At 35.4% G+C, this 13,819-nt stretch overlaps 1 protein-coding gene across 3 annotated transcripts in view; it reads right to left on the reverse strand.

Moving 5' to 3' along the window:
* The window catches only part of GPATCH2 (G-patch domain containing 2), a 128,449-nt gene that overhangs the window by 110,422 nt on the left and 4,208 nt on the right, over positions 1 to 13,819 (reverse strand). For 2 of the 3 annotated variants that reach the window (XM_075147095.1, XM_075147093.1), the window contains exons 2-3: positions 8,611 to 9,324; positions 3,235 to 3,296 (exon numbers count right to left, since the gene is read on the reverse strand). In XM_075147095.1, the coding sequence (XP_075003196.1) occupies positions 3,235 to 3,296; positions 8,611 to 9,324 (776 nt within the window). Of the gene's footprint in view, positions 1 to 3,234; positions 3,297 to 8,610; positions 9,325 to 10,593; positions 10,649 to 13,819 lie in introns of all 3 variants that reach the window. The other variant, XM_075147094.1, reaches the window with a different exon arrangement.

Below are 13,819 nucleotides of genomic sequence, written 5' to 3' on the forward strand. Positions count from 1 at the left end.
AAAAAAATACAAACCGTAAGAATTCACTTGAGGTTTGTTACTAGTTGGCAGTTAGTAGGTAGCAGCTATCTTCTTCACTGACTGTACCAGCACTGAGCATTTTCTATGATCTTTAAGCTTTTGCTGGCTAAGTGTACAGGGTATGCAATGTTTCACAGAAGAAAAACATTTGCCTCATTGGGATTGCAAAACATTGAGTACCAATTACTTCTGCCAGAAGGTAATACGATAGTGGAATACAGCACAGCAAGAGAGCTGCTTTTGTCCTCTCACATGACCTAATGTAAGCACCTGCATAACTTGGAAAAGGAGGACAAGCATGGCTAGGTTCAGACGAGGACTTCATAGGAACAAAACAAATCAAACAAACAAAGCTATGAGACTAAAACAGAGGCAGGCTGGAAAGGAAAAGGGTATAAAGGTTTTTAAAAAATGTTAGATGGCACACAACATATTAGAAGTTGAACGCAGGATTTCCAAGTCTCAGCAATTTTCTTTTATCACAGCAATCGATGGCAATTAAAATATATCTAGCGATTAACCCACTACTACCCCCAATTACAGTTACACCTGGTTTTCTTGAATCAAATTATAAAAGTTGAAACTCTTCTGAGAGTTTGTATACAGAAGAGTACAGTTACTGTGGTGGAATTTATTTCTGTTTGCTTTCTGAAACAATTTTGGAAAAATATTAAAAGTTGTAAGGTCAGGCACTCCAAAGTTCAGAACTAAATATTCAACTATTTACCTGACTGGCCAACTGCTCAAAGAAATTGCTGCTTTAGATCACTTTCTTTTCTAGAATGTCTGTCCCATAGTATGAATATGCTTTGGGAATTAATTAGGGTTTTATAAAGAGTATTTGTCTGCAATAAATGAGATATGGCTCTTAACCTCAGAGACACAAAATGAACAAATCTTGCCCCGGAGAACAGGATCCTCTTGTCCTCTGCTACCCAAATTTCTGAATGATGGCAGGCATACCATTTAAACCAAGTATTTCACCATGCAGCATTAATCAATCTCTGGTTCTCCACTTGACTTAGCGGAAACCTGAAGTCAGAAGTGCAGAAAATTTGAACTACAAATGAGGTCAAGATGCTGATATTCTGAACATATATCCTGGAAGAGGGACACTGGGAAGACAGGAATTAGTCTATCTTTTAAAAACGGATAGGAAGATCAGTCAGTTCTTCCCTTAATACATTTTCATCCTCTCCTCTTCCAGTTTCGTTTCTCTCACCAAGGCTTTTCCTTTGCTTTTATCAGATTTATTTTCTCCTTCCTTCCTTCTTTTCAATTTTATACGTGTCTCAGCTCAGCTATAAATTAACTTACAGAGATAAAATAACCTCATCTTACTTCATAAGAGGAGTACAAAGATAAAAATTACTTAGCATTTTCTTTGGGGGGGGAATAAGTATTACCAGAAAATAAACAATTTTGGTTTTGCAGTAGGATCTCTGATTAATACTTTCACAGAAAAGCCTTCACAAAACCAAAGCCATAATGCAGATCTAAGAATGTCCCAGATGTGAAGTGTGAAGCTAATGGTCTTCTGATCATACCCACAAAATAACTAGTTCAAAGTAGAGATTAAAAAAATGTTATGTCCTGACAATATCCTTTTCAAGTTTAATTATTGTTGTTCCTTTTATTTATATTTCAGAATACTACTTCAGGTCTAATGCTTTCTGCTTGAAAATTACAATCAAACTGAATCAAGGTTCAAAAAAATCAAACAGGCAAAAATTATGCATTACAGCTCAATAGTAAGAACCAACAGTAAAAAAGGTAACACCACACCAGTGAAAGAACACTGTTGTTCACAGATCCCTCCCCTTTTCTCCTCCCACAAAATATACGAAAAACAGAAAGTAACTGAGACATTTTCAACCATATTCAAAGATTTAAACAATTTAGTTCAGGATTTAAGGACAAAATATTGATACAAATATATCAGAAGAGTACTTCAAAAATGTATGTGATTATGAAATGCGATAGGTCATGTTACATACAAATATAGAGGACAAAAGTTTTAAAAATTGCACGTCAAAAGAGAAATTCATATAGGGAAGTAAAAGCAAATCTTTTTGATGTGTCATATATTGAAAGACTTCATCTGAAGTTAAAAGATCGATCTAAACTTTCAATGAGCGCGTAAATTCTCAAAAAAAAGCTATGTGTTAGCACAAATAAAAAGAGATACTCAGACTGGGAGGTACAGTTTATGTATCATGAGTTACTGTTGAGCAAGGAAGGTAACACCTCTAAGTATGAAAAATCAACTCCCTACTGTAACATTAAAATAGAAGATAAAAACCATAAGAGACTGAATTATACATCAGAGGAAAAAAAAATCCCTTTAACCTAGATCTGTGGAATGGGACAGGATTTGTTTTCTTGCGTACCCTCAAGTAGTCTGTGGCAAACTGCATAAGAAAATCATCTCCATTACCATTAACTTAGAATCGCCAACGGAAAAGTAAGTCTTCTTCACCTGAGAGACCATTTTTGCCTCATTTTTGTATACTGTGAAAGACAGCGATTTCTTAGTCCACAAGCTGGGCGCTAAGATGCTAGCATAATACAGGTAAATGTGCTGTACTTAAAGATGGCAATAAACACTAAAGCTAAAAATAAAATCTTATACTTCCATCCTCAATAGTTTTATCACATTAGAACACGTGAGAACATTATGCATACTAAAGGAAAATTTTGAATCTTCATTGCATTTTAGACTAAAGAAAAAATTTTTCAGAGGGGAGAAATCATAAACAGCATGCATCTTCTAATCACAATCTTAGACTACTGAAAAAGTAGCTTGTGAAAAAACTATAAAATCCTGCCATATCAGTTTGGAAGAAAAGAAAGAAAAAAGATGCCTCAAAAATAGTTTGAGAAGCAGCACTATGATCACAGAGTCCTGTCCAAAAATTGGAGCAATGGAAGAATTAAAACTTAGCATAGATAGTCTTCTGGAGATGCTCAAGTTATCAGTAAGTTTATTATATTACAGAGACTGCTTCTCAAGACAGCTTTTGACTAGGTCATGCATTCAGGACACCCTCTGGTAACATTTCAAAAAACCCAGAAAGCAAGCTATACTTCAACTCATTAAAATAGTAATAGCAACAGAAATATAGTAATTAACCTATGGAATAACTTGTAACGCTTACAGAATTTCAACTGATGTGGTTTGAGGGGTGGAGAAGGGAAAGATTGTTTCAATACCTTGTCTTCCCTCATCATTGGTAAACAAACCAGCATCACTGCTGCTCAGACTGCTGGATTCACTGTAATAAGAGAAAGAAAGAAACAGATCAAAAGAACAATTGATCTTTCAGTCGTAAAATTTTAAGGACACAAGGCTGTGCTCAAATTGAACTTAAGCCCAACAAAGATCGGAAAGAAAATAGGATGGTTTTTTTTTTTTTTAATCAAACTGCAAATATCCTAGTTCCATTAACTACAAAGCATATTATTTTTGGCACATAAAACCACGGGAATCTAATGGTACCCTGACAGTAAGCCAGATGTGACTGCAACGAGGTGCTGACACAATTGATGCATTTTATTATCTGCTTCCATCAAATGCTCACTGCTTCCTTCTTATGCTGTGCAATTCAGCTTGATTCTGGAACACCACTGCTCAATAAAGTAGGAAAAGTCTCTATCAAAAGCAGCCTAAGCCTTCCTTCAGCGCATGAAATATAAGAGTCTGAAAATCGAATTACCTTTCTAAACATCATTTGCAAGTATTCTGGAAAAGACACTGCTTAAGGTTTCATGACATACTACTTGGGAAGAAAGAAAAAAGTTTATAAACAAAGGTAGGCAATTAAATGAAAATAAAGGTCGCCCTGAAGAAAGTAAGTATGATCAATGATCATGACATCAACAAAAAAAAAGCAAGGTACAGTTTACTTTTCTGTGACTTCCATCATGGTCTTAATGTGTGTATACAACATGCACATACTTCTCCCTAAACTCAGAGACATCAATAGGTAAAGTATTTTGTCCTTTGCTGTATATGCATTGTTATAAACAATATTCCACATGTGTCTAAATAGTAAAACAGAATTGTCTTTTAATAACACAGATCACAATTTGGTGGGTTTCACACAAAAAGATTTTTTTGTAAACCATTTATTTCATTTTTTTGTCAATAGAGTAGCTCTGCTAAGGAAGTAATATTCTCACCAAAATTTAATCACATTTTACTTACAGTAAGATGTAGAACAATTTGAAAAAAAAAATCACTTCAGTTCACCACACAAATTCAAGTACAAGTTATAAATGCTACGGCTATTCACAATGCAAGCTATTTATAAGAACTTGAGGTCTATTTACCTTTCTACACTTGTTCATATTCAAACATACATGCAGTCCTATACTTGAATTCAACTAGTTCCAATAATTTTTAGTTGCTTTCTAATAATAAATTAGTTTTATTTTTGTTTCTAAATAACTAGTACACTTCAAAAAATTATTTCCTTTTAAATGTTAATCTTTCACAAAAATAAGCCTCAATTTTTTTTAAAGCTTGTAATATGAATTATATAAAATTATTCTAATTTGTATTTAATTATAAGTACATATTTGGTTTTTGTATCTTCCTTTGGGAGGATTTGAAACACAATATGGTATCAGGGGACACAAAGCAGTGATTTTTTTATATATATATACACACACACACAGAGCTCTGTATTTGAAGATTAAGTTTTCTTAACCTATGCTGTACCTTCTGCTTATCCATATTCTTACTGTATAAGCAATACTTATACCATCTTTTATGCATAACTAGAGCAGACTTAAGCACTTGCACAATTGCCTTAAGCAGAAGAAAGACGACAGGCATGCAATGAGAATAGAACCATCTTTCATGAGGAAGACCAAAACTTGAACTTCCTAGTGTTGCAAATCCTAGTAACTTCTTTCTAGCAAGCATCCCATCCTCACTTTAATTGCAACACAGATGGCTTTACTGTCCTTACATTTCATTGTGCACAATTTTACATCATACATCTCAAATAAAAACCATCCCCTTTTCATAGATTCTTCCTATCCATTTATTGTTTAATTGTACGTTTTGAAATGAGAGTTAGGAAATCCTTTCAACCCTAGTATTTCAGCCACCTTCTCCACCAAAATTTTCAATTTTGACAAGAGTCTCCTCCTTTTTTTTTTTTTAAAGATATTTTAATTGTGCAATAAGTCTTACCAAAGGACAAGCCAGTTCATGAAAACATAACCACTTGAAATTTTCTAAGTTACACATAATTTTTTTTTTTTTAAAAAAAAAAAAAAACAAACCATAACACCGGTATATCCATGGCAGCCACAGTGTTCATTCTCCTCAGGCCACAGTCAAATAGGGCAGGGATTACAGCTGAGATAATTGCTACATGGCAATCATTTCACTGAATAAATTCAAAACCTCTGGAATTAATACATTAATATCTGAGTACATGAAAGCTGTTATGATGGAATTTATTTCCAGTTTTAATATAATTTTGCACTGTATATTGCTAATTCCTTTGCTTTGTAATGAGAATTCCACTCCCAGCATGACTTCCAGGAAAAAGAAAGAAGCCACAGATTCCTTTTAGTCCTATAAAACAGGGTATGCAAGCAAAAACTTGGAAGGAACAGCTCTGCTACCCAAAAAGCTTTCACAGCTTTATTTATACATTTGTAGAAACAAAGAAGAAATAAGTTTTATTAGTTACTATTACTAGCAAACTGTCCCACACCTTGGTGTCATATGAGACTTACCACCTTTCTTCGCTAACCTTCACTAAGCCTGTCCCCAAGAACTGACCAGCCACTGTACTCGCACTGACTGGCAGGCTGGTGGGTGGGCGTCTCTGACATTATTAAAGGTCTGAGTTTCACTACCGCTCTCTTTCAAAAGGGGCAATTGAGATTTCTCCTCTATTTAGTCACTTAAAATGCAAACAATTGCCAAAGCTTGCAGGAATTAAATATCATCCAGAACTCCATGCACTGCCAAATTTGGCTGAAATTGGCCAAGGAGCTAAGCATTGAGGATAAGGGAGAATGAGCAAAGGTCAGGCTCTGATCACGAAAACGTCATTTCCAGTACTCAAAACCAACCTCACAGGAATTCACCTTTGGGATCATTTAGATGCTGACATTTTAAGAGCTTGAAGTCTTGTATTACTACTCCTGAACCCTGCACTTAAAGGGTTATTTTTGTGCTTGGTGTTTGAACATGCACAGATAGAAGACTGCAACAGAAGTGTCACTTAGCATTTTTAATGTGCACTTCAAATATATATGTTACATTACTTTAAAGTAATTTCATGTATACACTGAAAACTTCTCCTCACCAGTTTTAGATCCAAGCAATTTAACTCCTATTAAAAATTATTGGCTTTGTTTTGTTTTTAAAACCTGAACTTCTAAAAAATTAATCCTTTTTTTGGGAATAGTTATTAAACTGTATGCACACAAATGTACAAAATTAGAAAAGCTTTATATACTTTTTATTTTTCCTCTTCCAACAAGTGTTGCTGAAGCATGAGTCTTATCCAAGATGCTTTGTTATCTCTCCATATCTCGTGCAATCCTACAAAATTCATGTTCCCTTTTAAAAATCTCAGCTTTTACTTTTAAAACATATTCTTAGGAACAGAGTTTGCTAGTTGTTTCTGATTCTTCAGGCTAAATGATCTCAAACAATAGAGGCACTATTGCATTTAAGTAGAGCGAGTTTAACATCAGTTAAAATTATTCACACACAAAATATTCAGATACAGTATGCACCTGAGAGGCTTAGATAAGGTGGATTTCTGATCACATTATGGAATGCAAATTTTCTAATTCAGTGGTTTCCAAACCTTTTGGTACAGATGACCATTGCAAGAAATTCACTAGAATGACAGACCATCACTCAACCATGTGCATGAGCAGAAAACACAATGAAGATGAGAATGGTTTTAAAGGCCATTTTTTGGGGCCAGAGACAAACTTTTGAAGTACGATTTGAAAAATGACAGCATTTGGTGTAACAAAACATAAAGCATTTTGAAGAGGAAGATGAATTTTTAAATCAATAATGTTTCTTTTGTGAGGAAATAAAAAGATATTCAGACTGACCTGGAAGTAGCATGGTTTTTGGAGTTCTACAAGAGGATTTTTGTATTGATCACTCTTCTCTCCACCCAAAAATTAGCTACAGAATTTTTGAGTTGGAGAACTGTTACCCTTGTGGCATATCAGAAAACATTTTATAAATAAAAAAGTGACAAGAATATGGACATATGATAAAATATGCAATGGTTCCTAGCTCCAAGGGAATTTTTAACCATCTGTCTTTAGGTACCAAACTTGGGGGAACAGATTCCCAGTATCATCAAAGAAGAAGGAAGTTTTCTAAAGGCTTCCTGACAACACACACTGACTTGCATGTCAGTGAGATGTCTGAAGTCAAACAGTCTGCCCTGAAGGATTGCTTCTGCTCTAGTAATTAAGACATCAGTAACAATCTTTAAGACTCATGATTCATACTGCTCTTTCAGCTGTTTATTGTCCGCAGGTGAGGGACAAAACTAGCATGTAATAAAAAGACTTAGAAGAGCTTATCGAACAATAACCAGAGTTAGTCACTTACCAATACTGCTGTTATTACAGTAACAGATCTGTCCGTCTGGGTCAAAACCCCTGGGTACTATCTGCATCTAAATTCTACCTCTCTGGTAAGGAAAAGGCTTAACATTTTATAGATAAAATGCCTACAAAAAAACCACGGACACTAGTGTTGTCAAGCAACTGACCAAAATTATGTGTTTTAATACGAGTCTTTCTTGCTGACAGTTCTACATTCAGAACCAGGCACATGGGATAAACATAATCAAGCTTACCAGCCCCTGCAGGTAACATCCCTTGTGTATGGTGGAAAAATGACTTACACCTTACTGTGTTGTCAAAATAGTACTTTGGAAACAATTACCATTGTAGTATGACTGCTGTCTGGAATGGATGGATGAGGCGTACTGCCAAAGGGTCATCATTCCCCTATTTTTCTAATGGTAAGCTCAGGTGTTTCTGAACTGTAAATTGGTTTTTGCATTTCGTAAATGATGTATATCCTTGGCAACCGGCAGACTTTTTATGCCCATGACACATAAGAACATACTGTCTAAATGGTGACTCTAAACACTGACAACCTTTCTGAATAGAGATAACAATCAAAGCACCAATGTCTAGAAATTGGGAAAAATTTTTGTCTGAGAACCATCACCAGATGAAATACCCAGAAAAAACCATATCATTTGTATATTCTGTCATTCTTAATCTTGAAACAATTAGGATGTATTATTTCAAGAAACTGTCTTCCTGGTTATTCCTCTGCTACATGACTCTCTATTTTATTATGAATTCCTTAACTTGAGCAACTCACGTATATTAAAAATAGTAGACTAAAAAAAAAAAATTAGGAGTAACTTGTTAAAACAGATACTATTGATGCTAGCATTTAACTCTGGAATTAAAGAAAAATCCAGATTCCCAATACAAGCAACAGTAAAAAAAGCAAACAATATATTATCCAAAGTTTCTGTAAAAAGGAAGAGAAAGAATAACCTGTCACTCATGTTCTCATCTGAGCCTTTTTGCTCCTCATACTCCATTTTGTCTTTATTTGCTTGGTTCACTTCTTCATTTTCTATAACTACTCCTTCATCCAAGATTTCCGGTCCTTGTCGAGCTGCAGCTACTTTTCTTTTTTTCACTTTGCTCTTAGAAAACTCTTGGTGTTGGTATGATTTATTGTCATTGTCCATTTCTTGATCTCTGCTGTTATCCTGCTGTTGAGTTATTGTCAGTGCATTAGAGACTTCTGATGGCAGATCTATTGCCATCCGTTTTACCTTTCTTCTCCTGCGCAAAGTTCTGTTTCCCAAACTGTCAACAGCCAAATCTGGTTCATGCCACAGAGGTCTTTTGCCTCTAATGTTATTTAAGTTTGAGGAAGGCCTACGTTTAGCAATCAACAACTGGTCATCAGAGTCACTGTGGTCTTTCTTATTAGCATGATTCTCCCTGTAGTCTTTGTTTGATTCTTCTAAACTGGAATCAGAGCCTTCACTTAAGCAGTGACCAGTCTCCCAGGGATGATGGCTGGTAAATGAACGCCTTTTTCGTCCCCTCCTTTTCCTTGCCTGTCGCTTTAGAAGACAAGACACACTTCGAGAATGATCTCCAGTATCAGCAAAACCTCCTCTGGCTTGCTCTGAACTTTCTTCCAGTGCTGAGACTAGATCGTGAACCAGCTCCTCCATAGTCCTACTGAAATGCCTATATATTTCAAGAAAAAACACACACATGAAAACAACATATGAATCTGAAGTGTTAAGCATAAACTCTATAACAATTTTACCTGCCAAAATCATTTTACTCACTTTAGGCAAGGTAGTCTTAATGTCCATCCTATAAAGATTATTGTATTTCTGCTGAGAGATATAGCCTTGCCAATCAGTCCTATGCAATTTGCAACACATCAGCATACATTCCTTTTAAAAGGTATTTTCCCAAATTTCTGTCTTGGAAAGAAGAGTGTTCGGGTTTTTTTCCCCATTTGTTTTTGACCTCACTATGATTGTTTGGTTTTAACTCGCCTCATGAAATTTTTATGATTTTCAGGGATTCCACACGGCAAGAGCATCAAAGACCATTCACTCTAACTGCAGGTAGGGAGCGCATTTTAAATTTATGAATGGGAAATGGAGTACATAATATTCCTCCTTGATAGTATATTAGGGAGTTCTGTTTAAAAGTTGTCATTACGATAAAATATTTTTAAGGATAATTATCTCTCATGCTGCCTAAATGCCAAAACGAAGTTAAGACTGTAATTCTTTGATAATATATGACTTTTTTTTTTAATAGTGACTAATTCTGTCTTTCCAAATGGGTGATATCTGTTCGATGTTCTTAAAATATTGGTTCAGTGGAGTGATATTAAGTTGAGAGAATACCGTGCTACAGGTAATTCTAGAGTATTAAATGCAAAGTTTCCCACCACATGTAGGCACTCACATCCATAGAATCACACAGTTGTGTAAGGAAAAATATCCCTAAACACAGTGTCTGATTAAAGCCTTATCCTTCTAAATGTTTTGCTCCTTCCTCCTCAAATTTCACTAGCATTTAGCATGTCTTTAACTCAGTATGTTTTGGTAAGTTCACCGATATTCGCATGAACATAATTACGAAAAGAACAGAAAACACAAAAAGATTGCTGCTCAACTCTAATCCTTCTCTGAAGGCTGTGAACCTTCTCTGTAAACACAGCAATCAGATTCTCACATCAAAGCATCAGAAGACCCCTTCCATTGAGGTAAAGCAGGGAAAAATGTTCATGCTCTTTACTACGTTACACCAAGTGATAAATATGGAAGACGCTCAGTAAATTATGTAGAGGATGTTTAAAAGCAAGACTCTTCACTTTGTTTTCCAATATAAATTGATGGAGGAATGAACAAATTGTTTTCTACCCATACTGGTGGAGTTATAGACGTGGAGAAAATCTAGGCACGTAACACACAGGTTCCCTCTCTGACTTACCACAAACTCCAATGTTAAAGGTACTGAATGGTGATGGCTGAATGGACAGTCATGACTGTAAAGTACACAGATTTTAAATATTAATGGGAGAACTGAAGAGCGTGTTTAAGAAGAAATCCAAGCTGGTCATGAAATATCTTACCTAAAGAAATGACACATTCTCCTTTAAAATAAGTATTTCTGAAAATGGTTTAAAACATTTCAATTGCAAGATCACCAAAAGCACAGAGAGTGGTAGAAACACAAACTCATTTTGAATTCCTGAAACTACTGTGTCACTTGCATTTATTTCTCATACCTCTTTTTCTATCCTACTGTAATCTCTAGTCCTATTACTCCGTCTTAACATTTTCTTTGGCTCTTGGTAGAGCAGAATCATCATATTATCTTCTAAGGGGTGAGACAGCTCTGGAAGAATGCTACACTTCTCCTTAATCCATTTGGTTCACAAGAATCAAAACCTCCAAAATCACACAAAAGTACTTCTCAGAAGCAAGAGAAGCAACACAGTAGGAAAAGCATTCAAATGAAGCAACCATTTTCTGAAAATTCAGAGAGAAAGAGAAAAGTGGAAGCCAATTAACCTAGAAATTACTTCTAGAGACATGTGGCATCAAAATGATTTAAAACTAATTCTTACTTTGAGTTTTCAAAGTTTCAATTACTGTGGAGGGTTTTTGGGGGGGTTGGGTGGGTTTGTTTGGTTTTTGCTTGGTTTTTTTGCTTGTGTAGTAGGAATTTCAACCACCAGTAGAGGCAAGTCCAGGTATATTTGTACAAGGTTTCTACGCATGATGCTTAAATAGATATATTAACCCATGTTTCTCAGTAACTATAAATGCACAATGGGGAAGGCACTAGCCCTTTTAGCCTTATTGTTAAACACCCAAGATGACAGCTATCCTTGCAGGTGCGCATAAAAGAACTGAGATGCCCTTGAGATTTAAGGAGCTTTCTAATACATCTGTGCTAATATAACAGGAGCTATGAGACTCAAACAGACAAACTCAGGTACATTTATTTGGGTTAATTTGAGACATCAATTCCCCCAGCTGCCTGCTCAGCCCTTCTGCCACAAGCTTTCACATTTATAGAGAACCGATAGAAGTGGAGGTGCACCAAAAACTGAACTAATAGGCTTAAACCTACATTCAGCTCTCAAAACAAACAGGTTTCTGTTAACATGCCAGAATATGAACTAGCATATATACTCTCTTGCAGTCCATTCTGCTACTGTCCCTGCAGTACAAAGTAAAAGGGAAAGGAAAGACTGGGACACTAATGTCTTACACTAGAGTTTATGATTAATTCAATCAATTCAGTACCCCAAATCCGTATGGATAACTATATCACTAAAATCAATTTAGCTCCTAGAGTGGACATACCAATTTACTCCAGATAATGGCATAAGTATGGTGGTAAAGTTGCCTTAGTTCTACGAAATACTTCAAGATCAAACACAATATATCCAGCTTGGATTTATATATCTGATCTAAACTTGTCTTGAATTCCCCCCAAAATACTGTCTATACAGATGGTGCCAGATCAAAAGATGAAACTCAAGAGGAGTGAGCACCCTGAAGTGTTGTTGAAGTAAAAGGATAATATGATTTTTAAAAGGCCCTGAGCAATAAGGCACTTACTTTCCATCAGAGTACAACTTTAAATCTTATGCACTCCCGCAATTAATTTTTTCTACTGAATGTCAGGTCTCTTCATTGCAACTCCTGAACTAAGATCTGTACAGGGCAGCGACCTTGTTTACCCTAGAAATTACAGCCACAGTCTCATGTATAATATAACTGTATCCTAACTGCATTACCTCTTGGACAGATCAGACAATTAATATCAAAATTACTTCAACATGTTTCCTTAGGACGATTATGAGAATTACTTGATCTATTTGGAACACTGGAAGCTCCTTTGTAATACATTGAGAATACAATACACATATTAGTTCAGCTTTTTATTCACATTGCACTTTAAACATGCCAGTGGTCCACATTAAAACTCCTTCTCCTGAAAACCCAAGAAATCTCTTTTAATTAGTTTTATCGGAGCTCTCATTTCTCTTGCTATACTTGAAGAAAAAAAATGGCAACAGCAACTAGGTAGAACAGTTAATCTGAAACCTGTCTCCAAAGTTCAAGAGCGTATTTCTATTACAGCATTATTTATCAAATTCAGTTTTTCAACTTTCACCATTGTTCACAAACAGCTGGTATTCCAAACCTATGAAGTAATTTTAATCATCACTGCAGATGTTACTGTAACAAAAATATTTGCATTTGAAATAGGTTGAAAAATAACTACAAGAAGTATTAAAGACATTACCAGTGGGTATCAATTGCATTCAGTAAGATGGGAAATTTCAAAGGTTGTAATAAGGAAAGTAGAACATCATACTGAGGTACATAAAATATTAAGTTGAGCCATAGTTTAGCATGACTTACATAAGGCTGTAAAAATGCTGCTACAGCAACAGCCCACAGCTAGTAATAAACTGTAATTTCTTCACTAGGAGAAGATTCTACTTTACTATAAGAAAATCTAGTTTGCCTACACTGACCTTTACATTTATCTGAAGCAATTTTAGTGCAGCTCACCAAAGGCTGACCCATTTCCTCTCTAAGCCTTACCAGAACAGATCATAAAAGTACTGTTGCAGGAAACAGTGTAACTGCTTTCACCTACTCCAAAACAGTTCACGCAGTTTGTGTTCAGCATTAATATTCATATTGAACCTCCTAATGGAAATAATAGGCACTTGCTTTTTCAGTGAAAATCAAGTAACATTTTTGTTCACTTCCCACCTAAAGCATATAACGATGTAGAGCTCTGACTGCTCACAAACTGTTTAAAAAACACTTACACACTGACAGGAAAGCTAATTTAGTTGCACAACTTGTAAGGAAAGGCAGTATCTTTTACTAAACCAACAACTGCATTTACATTTACTTTTAGTTCTATACCTTTTCCTGTTAAATAGATATGGGGTTTCTTGCAGCTAAAGTTATGCTGCATCTGTGTGTCATCAGTTCTGAAAAGAACCATGATTTTTTCTGCCTTCACAACCCATCTTGATCACAAGCTAAAAGCACAAGAAAAAAGTTCCTTGAACACTGGGTTTATAAAAACTGACTTTCTATAATATTTTCCCATACAGATTTTCTGATGTCTTGTAACATGGCTGTACTCACAGTGTACCTTTATCCTCAGACAGGTA

The sequence above is a fragment of the Calonectris borealis genome, chromosome 3, assembly GCF_964195595.1.
Source record: "Calonectris borealis chromosome 3, bCalBor7.hap1.2, whole genome shotgun sequence".
Taxonomy (NCBI): domain Eukaryota; kingdom Metazoa; phylum Chordata; class Aves; order Procellariiformes; family Procellariidae; genus Calonectris; species Calonectris borealis.